Genomic DNA, 15,927 nt, shown 5'->3' on the forward strand with positions numbered 1-15,927 from the left:
TTACATTTGTGTAAAAAAAAAATCCTTTTTAAAAGAAAAATTACTTATTATTAATATTTCAAATGACATTAAAAATTACTTTATAATAACTATTTTATTAGTAGATTTGAACTTTATCACATCTATTTTTTTATATGTGATCAAGCTTGTAAGATTTGGAGTGGTATGCTGAATAGGTGTGCAAAATGCTCTTCATTTTAATGTGCTCTCACATGCTCATTAGTATATGAGTTTACAGATTCGTTTTTTAAAGAGTAAAGATTGCTTTGGTTGACTACATCTTGGTTTATTTAGAAAGCTCGCAACAACTATTTATTTAATAATAAAGAGTTTGTGGCCGAATCAGTGATTGACTATATCAAAATTCATGTTTGGTGGTTCAAGACGAAACTTAAAGGTTTTGATTATGCTTTTAGCTTATGGTAAATCAACCCTTTGAATTGCTTAGTATAGAGAGATGTCTAATGTTTCGGTTGTGTCTATTTTTTCATTTCTTTTATTTTATGGAACTTAACTCTTGTTGCGCCTCTAAATTGAGCTCACCTTTTGCCGATTTCGACTGTCGCTTTATTAATATATAACTGGCTCTTTGATTGATTTAAAAAAAATTACAAAGTGAAACTCTTATAATAAACTCATTACAAAAATAATATCTTTGTTTGACTTATATTATCTAATCTGATCTATAATAGTAGGATGCTCATGTGGTTTGAAAAAAATGCAATCATATTGGAATTTATGGGGATGTAATGTAAGTATGCCAATATACGTAAAATAAATTCAAAGATGCCTTGCTTTATTGCAATTTTAGTGGAAGTCAATTTCAATTCAAGTAATCATATATTCTTGTTTTTGGTTTTTGGTTTTTGTGACATACTTTTCAACCCTTGTATTGCACATTTTGTTTGTGGTTTCTGTGTGGTACAAAATTTGTCAAATAGTGTTTGACAAAGAAATCAGTGATCTGAAGAAAAAAAATATTACTCAAATTAAGTTAATTATATATATCTTCTTATATAACACTAGATGTTAGGCAAGAAATTAAGATCCACTAAGTCATATATATCTTCATATTATCATATCACTAGATATTAGGCATAATTATAAATACTCATCGAACATCTCAATGAGATATGCATGGTTGAGCATGCATGTTATAGAGGGTCAATCAAATAACTATTTTTGCAATCTATGGTAAAGTTTGTGTATTTATGGTTAAATTAGATGTGTTGACTAATTTAACCATAATATAACCAGTTTAGTTCCCAAACGTTACTCAATAAAAAACAATTATATATTTCTTACCAATAAATTAAATGAAGAACTCTTAAAAAAAAAGTTATATATTTGATCCAATCTATAATATAACTAGTATAACTTACCCGTGCTATCGCCCGGGTTAATGTTTTATGAAAAATATAGATCATTTTTTTTCACACATGAAAAATATGGATTATTATAATTTTAATATTGTGATTTTTTTAATTATTTGTAAAATTAATTTTATATTTAATGTAATAGTTTATTTAAATATGATAAAAAATCCAAATTTTGGAGATTTTAAGGAGAAATGACATAATGGAAAGTGATACTCCACTCCCTGTTCCCAACTCACATGTTCATATATTTGTTCTTTTATTTTCATAAAAAAAAGGTCATTATGCAAAAACTAATCTAACGGTTAATATATTTGTTCTTAATTGTCATCTCTCTCCTTTAGACATTTGTTTTCTTCAGGAGTATTTTATCTCATGTCCCCGTGTGAAAAAATTTCACATTTGAGAAGCAAAATGGGGCGATTTTAATTTTAATATTATTTATTTAAAAGTAATGAACAGTAGAATTGTTTGTCATTTGCTTGACACAAAAAAAATTTATATAATTTTTTTAAGCATATCTCATTTGTTAATGTGCAAATTTTAAAAAATGTATCTATTTGTTTTTATTTTTATTTGTTTATTTTACAGTGATGTATGGAGAATAAAAGTAAAGTAATACATGATATTATTGCTTTTAATTCTTTTTTTTTATATATAAAATCACTGTTACTTTCCCTGCTTTCAATTGATATCGTATTTTTTATATAATAAAATCTACAAATGTATGTCTCACCCCGTGTAAGTTATTTTTTGCTTAATACCTCCATGTAAGTTATTTTTTTTTATCAATACCCCCGTATTTTAATATTTTGTTTGGTACAAATCACTATGTATTTTTTTTATTAGAAAAACCACGTTAAGGTAAACCATAATTAATAGAATAATAAAATGAAATAGAAAAATAATCTATGAAGTCAATTACTTCATTCCTTTTATATTTCAGACAATGACACCTTTTTCTCTACTAAGTATGAAGTTTAAGAATAATTTTTTTTAAGCATATCAATTTCTCAATTCCACATTTTTCCAATTCATTCTATAGTATAGTCATTCGAGGAGTTTCTATTATTTTATCACTGTATTTGTTAAATATCACATGAAAAATTAGACAAATAAAAAAATAATGAGTAAAAAAATAGAGTACAACATTTATTTATAAATAATAGTAAAAAAAACATTTATAAGCATGATTTAAATCCAATAAAAAATAATATGAACAACAATTCTTTTTTAATAAGTAAACATATGATTAAAAAAATGACAATAAAATATAAAAAATATAAATAAATACTTAAAACTCTAACATCAATTGATAATACTTAATCCTAATTTGAATAACAAACAATGTTGTTCTTCCGTGTATGGACCTGCAAATAAAGAATTATAACTCAAAATTAGTACAATTTTCTGATTGTAGAATTAAACTTGAATATTTTATCCACTCCTCTGTTCCCAATCCACATGTTATTTATCCCTCGTAGTCATCTTCATCAGTCTCTGCAAGAATCCAAATAGTAAATAAAAGTTACAAAGATAGATGAATAATATTTTGGCTTCTTAAAAAGAAGTTTACAATTTCTACCAAAAAAAAAAAGAAGTTTACAAAATATTATTGACTTTAGAGAAGAAAATGATTTCTCTTTTTTATGTTGAATCCTCTTATTGTAGCCTAACACAAGTAAACAAAATACCTGCAAAGAAAAACAAATAAAATTTAGATTTCATTCCACTTGAGAGCAACAAAAATTATATTGAACAAATAAATAAGATATAACCAACAATAGCAATAAATTTTTTATTTAAAAAAAAAAACCAACAATAGCAATAGATAGAAAAAAAAGTAGTGATTCTGTCAAAAAAAAAAAGTATAGTGAAGGTGAGAAGAGAAAATAGAGAAGGGGCGCTGAGACACTCAATGACCCTCACTCTTACATGTTGACCCGTATATATAGAAACTATAGTAGATTTTTGGTCTTTAATTTTTGAAATTTCCATACATTTCAGCATTGATTTAATTTAATCAATATATATTCCAAAAATGAGTTGGTCAATAATCAAAAGTTTCCATATGTAAAATTTCAATTGTATCAAAATATTAATATATAGACATTTGTTCATAAAACCTGACTGAGCAATTTCTATATTTATAATTGAGCAAAATAAATACTATGAGTTGGTTGTATATGAGTAGTCTCTAATAGGTTGACACATAGGAAACCTATAAACAAAGAGAATTAAAAAAAAAATTAAATAGGAGTTTTAAATGTGATAAGAAGATCAAAAACTACCAAAATTGTGAACATAAAACTCAAAAAGTTGTAAACAAATGACACATATGCAACTGATGCTTGAGAAGATGCCATGTAAGATGAAAACAAAGTTGGCTAAGCAAGAGAATGCCACATAGGAAAGTTTCCATGAGAAAAAACTCCTAAACATATAAATAATAGATCTGTAAGTATAATACCATATTTCATATATTATTAGTAAGCCGAGCCGATATAGGCTTAGCTAAATGGATATATAAAGGAAAAACTTGACATAGGTGCCTAGGTTTTTTAAAGTAGTTTATTGGTTAGAAATTTCACCTTTAAAATATATATATATATATAATGCAATGTTTCTACTAACTGAACTAAACTTATGAGTCTCCGTTTTAAAATTATGTTTAGAATTAGTTACATGATTCATGTAATTAAAATAAAAAATATTCTTTCATAAAAAAATACAAAATATTTTTTTTTTATCAGGTAGTTTAGTGAGTTGAAATTCAATCTTTGAGGTGAATAAATCGAAAAATCTGATTTCGTACCCCGAACCTTGCATATATAATACAATGTTCTTACCAACTGGACTATGTTCACGAGACCAAAATATTTATATTCTAATCAAACAAAATAATCTTAATAATATAAAAAATAATCATAATTTTAATATATTATTTTAGAGACTTACTACCATTTTTTTAAGAAGGCCCTAAAAAATGGAGGCCCGGCCCGATAGCACATCTTGACGATGGTTTTTCTCCCGACCCCCCTCATTTCTTTTCTACCCCCTGAATTTCCGTTTTTGCCCTTGGGGGGTACTTCGGTTTATACGAACCGAATTTTTTTGTCATGCTAAAAAATTTCGGTTTATATAAACCGAAATATTGTGTTCCAAATTTTTTTTTCAGCTTTCTTGCATAAATTCTGCATGAGACCCTCAACTTCCACAATTTATTTGAAATACTAAACAATGTCCGATTTGAGTAAACGACCACTCGTTGGAAAGCTTAGGGTGTCAAGAATACAAATATAATTTTTGTTTTGAGGGTTAACTATCCAATTGGTTCAGTTTGACCAAATAATGGGTACTGGTACAGAAACAGAGCATAAACTTTTCTCAAACTTGTAGGTAGATTTTCTCATACTATACTTAATTAAATTTAAAAATTCCGGTGTCAATCTTGTATTAAATTTTGTCTTCTTTACGCTGGATTAAAAATAATTAGCATACGACCTATATTCAGGGAGATATGCTAAATTTACCACAGGTAGCTCTACACGAATTTTCACATAAATTTTCCTTCTTTTTGGGGGTATATGTTATTTCGGTTTATATAAACCGAATTTTTTTTCCATGTTTAAAAACTTCGGTTTATATAAATCAAAGTTTGTTGGCAAAAAAATTTCATACCGCAAGGAGCAAAATGAGATTTTTGGGAATAGAAAAGAAATGAGAGGGTCGGGAGAGAAGAGTTCCATCTTGACACCATAATGGCCGGGCCTGTGACTTATTCAAGAGATTAAATTTGGATACTCTTGATTAAAAACTTAATTTTGAACTTAATCTAAATATTTAAGCATGTCAAAAACTTACTTTGATAATTACTTTAAAACAGTCTTAAACGTATCTACGTATTCAGATTCAAGAATCTATAAAACGGGGCCGAAATAATTAAATACTAAATAAATTATAATTATAATAGTATGTACCAAAAAAAATAAATTATAATTATAATAATACTTAAATACACTCAATAAAAAATATATTACATGGTTCTCCAAAAAAAATACATCACATTATTTATCTAAATATTACACGTCGTTCTTGCTCCCATATCATAAAATTCATTAAAAATTGAATTTGTATCAAACTTTTCAGCAATTCTTCTCTCGATGTAAGTAATCACACAATTAAGTATATATTCATTTTCCATCTTGTTTCTCAGCCTATTTTTCACAATCTTCATAACAGAAAATTATCTCCCACTTATAGCAGTTAAAACAGGAAGATTCAATATCAAACGAATTTAAATCAAATTCTTCTTTATCTTCACAAATCCTTAACAGAGCTTAGACTAATATGGCAAAAATATATGTCTTTAAGGGACCAATCCGGACATTTTTTTTCTTTAAGGGACCAATCCAGACTTTTTTTTCTTTAAGGGACCATTGTAAAACCTAAAATGTCTTTAAGGGACCAATAGACTAATTAAGCCTTCTTTTAACTATATATAAACAATTTTAAATGTCAATTTTAGATTAGACGATCGAGTAATCGCATGACCGTTTGCGGTATTATAAAGCGTAGTGCCCATCAAAGTGCTTTAAGATATTTGTTTGTTAAATAATAAATGTACAATAATTTAGTTCACATTTTATAGGTAGGAGTCGGAGTTCAAACTCCGAATGCTCATCTTATTTACCTTAATAATGAAATTCTAGCTACTAAGCTATTTCGTCCGGTCTTTTTTATAAGGAACACTTTGAGAAGAAAAAAAATGTTTTTTTATAAGAAACTTTGACCAATTTTCAAATATTTTAAAGGTTTAATTTCATTTATGCCCTTATTTATTATGAAATATAATATTAAAAATAAGTAAGTTAGTTGAATTAAGAGTAATTAAATAAGAGTATACATGAAATAAATTTAAATTTATAAGAGTATTAAGTGGAAATAACTATTTACAATGTGATTCCTTAATATGTGTAATTTTTTCAAAGTGTTCCTTATAAAAAAAAGACCGGAAGGAGTACTAAACAAAAAATAAGTAATAATAGCGCAATTTTTTTTTTCTATTTTAAATGTTTTTAAATAATTTTTTTTGGTTATGTTGCCTAATTAATGGCTAGACTCACACCTTATTTATGAAGAAGTAGAAAATCCGAGTTTCAAACCTTGGTCAATAATGTCACAACCGCTCCAGTGGCAAATTAAAATATGATATAAGGTGTGACAGGCCACATTTTTATAAGGTACGCTAGTTAAGTGTAAATTGAGTTCGCACTCTAAATAGCGAACTGTGTTTCAGTTTGCACTCTGCATAGCGAGTGACAATATCTTATACTCACACTTGACATCTGCACCCCCTAGATGAAAAAAAGAGTTCGCTTTCTAGCAAACTGCAAACCGAGTTCGTTTTCTAGATAGTAAACCGCAAACTGAGTTCGCTTTCTAGAATGCGAACTCTCTTTTTTCATGATTTTTTTTTTCATCTAAGGGGCATAGACGTTTGAGTTAAAAATATTGTCACTCGCTACTTATAGGGCGAAAAGTGCTCGCATCTTAGAAGACCACGGGGTTAGTTTGATAATTTCAAGAGTGTGTAAAGAATTTCAGGGGACGCGAAAAGCAAATCTCTTGTTTCTATCCATAGTTTTTTTCCTTTGGCTTTGCCCTGTTTGCTTACCAAAAAAATATATATTAATGTGGTGTTTCCTATTTTCTATTATACCATTTACTTCTCTTTTTCTAATTCTTTTAATGAATGCTAATTTTGTAAAATAATCCATAAAGTTTTGTTGTTAAAAAAAAAAAGTGGAGGGGGCATAATCCAAAGAAATACAAAATAAGAGGGTTAAAATTCCAGATTTTAAAATAGGGGTAAAACTGCATTTAAACAAAAAAAAATTGTAATGTTTGATAAAATTAGTGGTTAAAGTAACTTATAGTAAGTATGAAATGACATAAAAAATATATGTTTAATTAATATTTAATTTATTTTCGAATAAGATGGAAAGGATAAAATTGAAAGAAAAAATTATAAGCTCATAAGTTACTTGAAATAACATTTAAAAAATAAGTTATAAGCTAATAAAATAAACTATAAGATCTTCCTAAAAAATGTTTACCAACCATAGCTTTTCTTGACCATATTTGCTTATAAACTACTCCTCCGTCCCAAAATATAATGGAAAATTAGTCAAAAAAAGTTGATGTATTTGATTAAATATTTGGATTAGATACATCAACTTTAATAGACTAATTTTGCCTTATATTTTGGGACGAAAAAAGTAATTATAAACTAAAAATTTGGTCTTCACAAACAGAGCCTCATATAATATGCAGAAATCCGAATGCAAACCATACAATACAACAACCATTTATTCCTTAAAATTTAATCTACTTGAAAAAAAAAAATTATAATTTTTTTTTAATAGAGTTTGGGACGATGTAGCTAGGTGGTTGTTGGTTTGGATGTTTGAATAAATAAACATCTTCTCGGCAACCAAACAGGACTTGTCCTCCCTCCGAGGTTTACGATTTATTAACAAACCTCTAATCCCGTCCTCATTCATCCAATGCCATTTTCATTTTACATACATACGCACTGTACACCGAGAGAAGATGAAAAATCCAATTTATTTGCGTCACATTCAAACTTCAATTCGAATCTTCTTACACATGAGAACCATCAATTTCATCACAGAGTGGAAAGCTTAGCTGTAATCATTTTTTTTATTACTTTAATTTCTTTTTCATGTTCATCATTTTTAGTTTAAGTTTTAATATATTTGTCCTTTTTGCATAAATTCTGACAGGGGAGTTTTTAAAGTGCAATTGTTGAAAAATACTTTTGGCATTATTTAATTGAAATCTTCCACTATCAATGGCTTGTATCAGAAGCTAGCTAAGGAGATTGATATGTGAGTCAATTTTTGACTTTATTCCCTAAACTTATCATATTTAATACAGCAAAACTTCAGATTGTGGTTTCTAATTGAAGAACGTTTTCATTTTTCAGCGTAAACCAGTTATCGCGCAACTGCAGAGATTAATCTCTCAAATCTTGTAGAACTCAAATTGACCTAAGAGTTTTAAAGTTGTTGCATGCTCAATCCAGAGTTTTAACTCTCTTAAGAGTTCTCTCGAACCTTGATTAAGCTAGAATAGACATACACCATCTCATCTAAGCGTTGTTGGATATTGGGTATTGAAGAATGTTTTCTTGTTCTTGTACAAAATGAATTATAGTAATGAATTTTTTTTTTATTTGTCACATGTTACGTACTGAAAATATGTATTCTTATACACCATACATTATACTAATGGAATCCTCAAAAGTAAACCACTTGTTCATTTTGTTCAGTCAAATATGTTTTATATTGTTTTTTTTATTTGTAGTGACTTTTTGGTCTGAGCTTTATTGAGGTTTAAGGATTTGATTACTGGTTTTTTTAATTTATTTATCTGTTATAAAGGTACATGATAAATGAGAATTTTGTATCTATGCTTTGGTAATTAAGTGAAGCACGTACCTAAGGTCTTAAACCATTACTTTCACTGTTCATTGGAAAATATTTCACAATCAATTTGTCATAATATGAACATGATTATGATATATTTTCTCTATTATACACTCAATAATCACATTAGACATAAATGTCTTCATCCCAGATACTTTTGTTTTTCTATTAAATTGTTGGTCTCTAGATTTGACAAAGGAAACTTACACATATTAAATGAATGGATTTAATTTTTCTGTCTCTCGTTTTCAAACTTCATGACTTTGTGATTTTCAAAGTCAAAGGAACACATTGCTGGATTGATTGTCATGTTTTTATTGTTTGCTAGTCTTCTTGTGTTATGCTATAACCAAATTGGTCGATGACCACATGACTTAAGAAAATTCCATGGTTATTGTTTGGTTGTGATTGAAAGTTATGCATTGAAATTAAAATGGTTAAGTTTGACAAGTATATTATTCGTTTCACATATTAATTTGATAAGTTTTCAATTTCAGCTTGAGAAGATTGACTCAAAGATAAAGTCATTGCAGCTATATAATCTAATAGCTTCTCATAAGAAGACATTGCATATTGAACCAGTTAGGCAGTGACCATTCAAATCTTTCTGTTCAGGTTAGATGAATTTTTCACAATTATTTCTCTATATAGGGAACTATTTAAGCAAATTATACGTTTTCTAACCTGGTCTGGGCCCGTTACATGTAAATAGTTAGAAATTTCAATAATGAACATTGTTTTTTAGAAGTAGAACCTCGCGGCAGCGACATATATTTGATCGGTGTCAGTTGGACAAAAACAACTAAAAACAAAGATGCATGCTGAAAATTCAACTGATATTACAACATTGTCTTTGTCGAACTGACACCGATAATGTGTGGTGGACAAGGAGGACCAAGAGTTTCAAGTAGTTTTTGATTACTGGTTCACCGTCTACCGTAGAATCAGCCTCTATTTTATCATTAATCTAGTATATCTCAAATTTTCTATATCATAATTCTGATTATCTTCATTCATGAAAATCTAGTTGAGGTGTGTGCAACTTGATAGAATTGAAAGCAATATTTATGAACCATACTATATAGTTATTTAATGTTGCAGCTAGACTTTATTGCCATAACTGGTTCTGACTTTTCTCTTATAAATATAACAGAGTGAAGGTCACTGTTGATATCTTCAATGGATTCACCAACTGATAAAGATATGGAAAAAAAGATGGATGAGGGAAACTTGTCACCTTCATATGATCAACCACCATATGCATACAAAGTTGCAATTCCTCCAAAACAGAACTTATTCAAGGAATTTCAATACACTGTAAAAGAAACATTATTTGCTGATGATCCTCTAAGATCTTTCAAAGACCAAACTAAATCAAGAAAGTTACTCCTTGGTATTGAGTTCATATTTCCTATACTTAATTGGGGGAGAAGTTATAATCTTAAAAAATTTAGGGGAGATATTATAGCTGGTCTCACTATTGCAAGTCTTTGCATACCTCAGGTAAATTTAATTTATGATACTAATACAAAATTATAATTCATATGATTATTTGTTACATGTTTGATGTTCTAATACTTGGTTTGAAAAATAGGATATTGGATATTCCAAGCTTGCACATTTGGCTCCACAGTATGGACTGTGTAAGACTCTTGTATCCCAAGTTATTTTTTATTTTATAGATTTTTGGATGTTGAACTGAAATTTTGTTACTTTTTGTTTACCCTTTTACAGATTCAAGCTTTGTTCCACCATTGATTTATGCTTTCATGGGTAGTTCTCGCGATATAGCAATAGGACCAGTGGCAGTGGTTTCTCTCTTGTTGGGGACATTGCTTAGTAATGAGATTGATCCTGTTACACATGCAGCAGAATATCAAAGACTTGCTTTTACAGCCACATTTTTTGCTGGGATTACACAAGCAACACTCGGGGTTTTTAGGTATATCCTATGAAGCACCGACACAGACACCGGATATACATGTATTATACCAGCTATTGCTAATGTTACACTACTTGATATACCATGATGTTCTTATAGTTGGATTGGTTCTTGTGTTTTTTTTTCTTCGAAAAAACAGGTTAGGTTTCTTGATTGATTTTCTATCCCATGCTGCTATTGTTGGTTTTATGGGGGGTGCTGCTATCACTATTGCCCTTCAACAGCTAAAAGGTTTTCTCGGCATTAAAACTAAAAATTTCACAACAAAAACAGATATTGTTAATGTGTTGCGTGCAGTATTCTCATCAGCCGAACATGGAGTATGCTCTTGCTCTCTTTCTCTCTCAATATGCACAAACAAGTTATTAACTAAATAAGAAAAATGAAACATGAACTGGCAGTGTAAACTAATCTCAAGATGTCCTTGCCTAATATTAAAAATTTCTAACCAGTTGTGTATGTTTGTAAGTGCAAAATTTATTGATGATCTAATATTTAACATCTTGCAGTGGAACTGGCAAACAATATTAATCGGAGCTAGCTTTTTGAGTTTTCTTCTGGTCGCCAAATTTATTGTATGAAATTAAACTCCCTATTTCATATTACTATTACTCCTTAAATAGTTAGAACTATAAAGTTTTTTCTAACTATTTCATGTTGTGTTGATTAGGGAAAGAAGAACAAGAAACTCTTCTGGGTGCCAGCGATTGCGCCATTGATATCCGTTGTGTTGTCCACTTTTTTTGTATTCATAACACGTGCAGATAAGCAAGGAGTCGAAATTGTAAGTATATGTACTATTTCCATTCACATTCTGATTAATATACTGCAGAATGTGACTGTAGTCACATATAATCTTAACTACCGCAGAACTAAAGTTTTTGACCATTGATATGTGAAGGTAAATCACATAGAGAAAGGGATCAACCCTTCATCTGTTCATAAAATTTATTTTACCGGTGACTACCTTGGGAAAGGTTTTAAAATCGGCGTCACGGCAGGCATGATAGCACTAACTGTAAGTAAAATTAATACTAGTACCTATTTTGATGAGTAGTTCTTCGATTTACTCTAACATTTCTAATGAAACTATTTAATTTTGGTTTTCAGGAAGCCATAGCTATTGGAAGAACATTTGCATCTATGAAGGATTATCAATTGGATGGAAACAGAGAAATGGTGGCATTAGGAACAATGAATGTCGTTGGTTCGATGACCTCCTGTTATGTGGCAACTGGTAAGATCAAAGACAGGATTTATAACTGTTACTACTTTTTGTCATCTATTTTAAATTTCGTTGATTTCAGCGATTAAATTGTATCGTCATACATCTACAATTTTATGGACTAAACTAACGATTTATTCAACATGAAAAAAGTTGAGTGTCTTTAGACTAATATTTTAGTATCTGATCTCTCATTTTTTTCTTCAAAACAGGTTCTTTCTCTCGGTCGGCAGTAAACTACATGGCTGGCTGCCAAACTGCAGTCTCCAATATTGTGATGTCAGCGGTTGTGTTTTTAACACTAGAATTTATAACTCCTCTTTTTAAGTACACTCCGAATGCCATTCTCGCCTCCATCATCATTTCTGCTGTCATCAGCCTTGTGGACTATCAGGCAGCAATTTTGATTTGGAAGATTGATAAATTCGATTTTGTTGCTTGCATGGGAGCATTCTTTGGGGTTGTTTTCATCTCGGTCGAGATAGGACTTCTAATTGCTGTAAGCACCAAAACTTACTTATCCTATGCTCTATGCTCTAAATTTTCAATAACATATGAGCCTAATTAAGACTAGTACTAAGTAGGACAAACTTGTAACACAAGTTAAGTAAAACTATTTAGATCGCTGTTACAAAGAAAACATAGTTAATGCAATTAGTGAATATATCATCATATACATTAGATTTCCGCATAGCATACCCGGTGTCTATTTACGACATTGCTAAGTAAACAAATAATATCATAGTAATTTAAATGCAGACTACATTGTGAGATAAGTGGAATTATGAGCTAATTTTAAAACCAAAAATCACACATGAGAGTAACTAGAACGTTTAACGAGACCTTATTATCTTTACCCTTTATGGCAGGTTTCAATATCTTTTGCAAAGATCCTCTTACAAGTGACAAGGCCAAGAACTGCTATTTTGGGAAAGATTCCTAGGACAACTGTCTATAGAAACATCCAACAATACCCTGAAGCTAGTAAGGTTCCTGGTGTAATGATTGTAAGAGTTGATTCTGCAATATATTTTTCCAACTCCAACTATGTTAAAGAAAGGTAAAGAATATCTTCTTCCTTTGTTTATACATTGAAACTATCCAATTTCAACTTTTTCTTCAGACTTAAGATTTATTCTGTTGCAGGATATTAAGATGGCTAACAGATGAAGAAGCAGTGAAAGGAGACTACCATACAAGAATTCAGTTTTTGATAGTTGAAATGTCACGTTAGTCTCGATTTTTTGCCTCATATTCCTATAGTAAAACATCATTTTTATGTTGTTTTTCTTGGACTAAACTAAATTTTGTGATTATGTTGCAGCTGTTACTGACATAGATACCAGTGGCATCCAAGCCTTTGAAGAGTTACATAAAAGTCTTGAGAAAAGAGGTGTTCAGGTAAAAACAACTTAATTTGTAGCTTTTAGCATAAACGCTTATATGAAAAGTGGTTATAAGTTATTTTCATAAGCTATCTTTAAGAGTTTCAAACAGCCTCATAAGTGTTTATATCGGTAGATAAGTTCAAATAAGTCAATTTAAACTTCAAATAAGTGGATCTATGTCTGCTATGATATAAAATGAAACAATTAAAAGTGTGTATGATAGGACAAGGTAGTAGTATGTTAATTCTTACCAAGAGTTTGTTACTTGTTTGAGCAGCTTGTTCTGGCAAATCCTGGTTCAGCAGTGACAGACAAACTTTACACATCAAATTTTGCTAACATAATTGGAGAGGACAAGATTTTCCTCACTGTTGCAGAAGCTGTTGCATATTGTTCTCCAAAGCTAGATGTGAACCCATGAAAAATTCAGTTAGGAGAGAAAATTGGAATGTGAGAATGATGAAATGGACAATATACTGTAGCATAGTAGTTGTAGTAGATTGTAGCAAAGTCAAAAAGGGTGAAAGATACTAACTAAAGATGAGATATGATATGATATCACTAACAAAAAGTTAGTGAAAAGGGGACTATATTATATTAGTGCTACAGGGATTCTTATCCTAAAGTGAGGAAATGAAATTAAAGAAAATAAAAGAAATGTAAAAGGTGCATCAGTTGTGCACTCACAATAATCATTAGTTAGTCCCCTAGTTTTGTCTTTGATATACATATATCTGTCCATAGAAAGCTAACACGGGTGTGTGTGTGTGTGTATGTATGTATGTATGTATGTATGTATGTATGTATGTATCAAGAATTGTATCATTTTCATAAGTGTTTTATCCATCCCTTCATTGTGTTTGTGTATGATGCAACAAAATGTAATCTTTTTTTATCCATTTCATGTTGGTAATTCATTGCTGAAATGGGTTTCAGTTTTAGCTTTGAATGATAATAATAGCATATTGAAGATGTGTATTTAATTTTTTTACTTTCTCTCCTGTCACTCACAATACCATCGCACTGTAGTCAGTCCTGCTTGGCAGCAGGCAATTTGGATTAAGTGCACTCGGATGCCGTCATCTCATCAGGACCGTCTGATTAAGATCAGACGGTTCCTATTTAAAGATAATTTTTAATTTTTGTTTAATATTAAATTTTTACTATCAAACCAGGATCATTAATTTTTTATCGTATGTCTATAAAGTGGTGGCTTCTAGGGTGAGGGCTCAATTAAGTCCCTCACCGGTGAGGTGTGAAAAAAATGCCATCAGATTAAATCAATGGTTTAGATTTATTTTAAATAAAAATGAGAATATCTGCATATCTTCACACACAATTTTTTCCCTATTTCTTCCTCTCTATTCTAATTTCTAACCTACCCTTTTCTCTTCCCCATATGATTCCTCTCCAAAATTTACATGAAGATGCAGAGATCTACTTGTACTGCTAACCCCAAACAAAACAGAAAAGAAACATAAGCTTTATTCAATTTCACCATGACGTGTTTGTTTTTGCCGCCAATTAGCGTCACAAGTTTGTGTTGTGCAGAAACATGTGTTTCCTTACTTTGATTGCTTAATCCAATTTATCAATTCACTCATCCACTCCAAAATATAATCAAATAATTAACCTCCTTTTCTAACTTCTTTAGTTTTGAAGAGAGAAAAAAACAAAAAACAAAAAAAAAAACTCAAATTCTTCATCAATATGTCGTATACATGTATGTCCCTCTGCTTTCGCTTTCACTAAAATCCAACCACCGCAAAATAATATACTAATCACCGTCGTCACGATTTTTTTTATTTTCAGAGTCATCTTTGCACAAAATTTTGGTCGAAAGACAGAAATGGAGAAGAAACAGAGAAAATATTGTGTGCGAAAAATGTAGATGTTCTCATTTTTATTTGCAACAAATCTAGACCAATGATTTAATCTAATGGTATTTTTTTCATGCCTCACTGGTGAGGGACTTAATTGATCCCTCACCTTAGAATCCACCCTATAAAGTTGTCGTACATCTAAGGTGAGGGATCAATTAAGTCCCTCACCGGTGAGGCATGAAAAAAATACCATTAGATTAAATCATTGGTCTAGATTTGTTGCAAATAAAAATGAGAACATCTACATTTTTCGCACACAATATTTTCTCTGTTTCTTCTCCATTTCTGTCTTTCGACCAAAATTTTGTGCAAAGATGACTCTGAAAATAAAAAAAATCGTGACGACGGTGATTAGTATATTATTTTGCGGTGGTTGGATTTTAGTGAAAGCGAAAGCAGAGGGACATACATGTATACGACATATTGATGAAGAATTTGAGTTTTTTTTTTTTTGTTTTTTTTTTTTTTCTCTCTTCAAAACTAAAGAAGTTAGAAAAGGAGGTTAATTATTTGATTATATTTTGGAGTGGATGAGTGAATTGATAAATTGGATTAAGCAATCAAAGTAAGGAAACACATGTTTCTGCACAACACAAACT

The 15,927-nt window shown here is 29.9% G+C and overlaps 1 protein-coding gene and 1 long non-coding RNA gene across 5 annotated transcripts; one reads left to right on the top strand and one right to left on the bottom strand.

The window, feature by feature from the left end:
- Positions 1-8,393: 8,393 nt before the first annotated feature.
- LOC123896947 (sulfate transporter 1.3-like) lies at positions 8,394-14,172 on the top strand. Of its 4 annotated transcripts, none has more exons than XM_045947392.1 (15): positions 8,394-8,574; positions 9,388-9,505; positions 10,044-10,393; positions 10,485-10,533; positions 10,625-10,832; positions 10,972-11,152; positions 11,342-11,407; positions 11,503-11,616; positions 11,734-11,850; positions 11,943-12,069; positions 12,270-12,556; positions 12,927-13,117; positions 13,204-13,286; positions 13,382-13,458; positions 13,723-14,172. In XM_045947392.1, exons 3-15 carry the CDS (start codon positions 10,070-10,072, stop codon positions 13,864-13,866), a joined length of 1,968 nt encoding a protein of 655 aa, XP_045803348.1. In that variant the 5' UTR covers positions 8,394-8,574; positions 9,388-9,505; positions 10,044-10,069; the 3' UTR covers positions 13,867-14,172. The 4 variants fall into 4 exon arrangements, with proteins under 4 accessions (XP_045803348.1, XP_045803350.1, XP_045803347.1 ...); XM_045947394.1 differs by lacking the exon at positions 8,394-8,574 and adding an exon at positions 8,870-8,907; XM_045947391.1 differs by lacking the exon at positions 8,394-8,574 and adding an exon at positions 9,065-9,280.
- Positions 10,233-13,831, bottom strand: LOC123896948. Its single transcript, XR_006804704.1, has 2 exons — positions 13,697-13,831; positions 10,233-10,744 (listed from the first exon to the last, which is right to left on the bottom strand). It is a non-coding gene; the product is annotated as an uncharacterized LOC123896948 (long non-coding RNA).
- Positions 14,173-15,927: the final 1,755 nt, after the last annotated feature.

This window comes from Trifolium pratense, linkage group LG7 (assembly GCF_020283565.1).
Source record: "Trifolium pratense cultivar HEN17-A07 linkage group LG7, ARS_RC_1.1, whole genome shotgun sequence".
In the NCBI taxonomy this organism is placed as follows: Eukaryota; Viridiplantae; Streptophyta; class Magnoliopsida; order Fabales; family Fabaceae; genus Trifolium; species Trifolium pratense.

What these genes read in the sequence shown, in the direction of transcription:
- LOC123896947 (XM_045947392.1), top strand. Translation starts at nt 10,070, where the DNA reads ATGGATTCACCAACTGATAAAGATATGGAAAAAAAGATGGATGAGGGA. An exon ending in CAAGTCTTTGCATACCTCAG is followed by an intron (nt 10,394 to 10,484) that starts GTAAATTTAATT and finishes TTTGAAAAATAG; the next exon opens with GATATTGGATATTCCAAGCT. An exon ending in TTTGATAGTTGAAATGTCAC is followed by an intron (nt 13,287 to 13,381) that starts GTTAGTCTCGAT and finishes ATTATGTTGCAG; the next exon opens with CTGTTACTGACATAGATACC.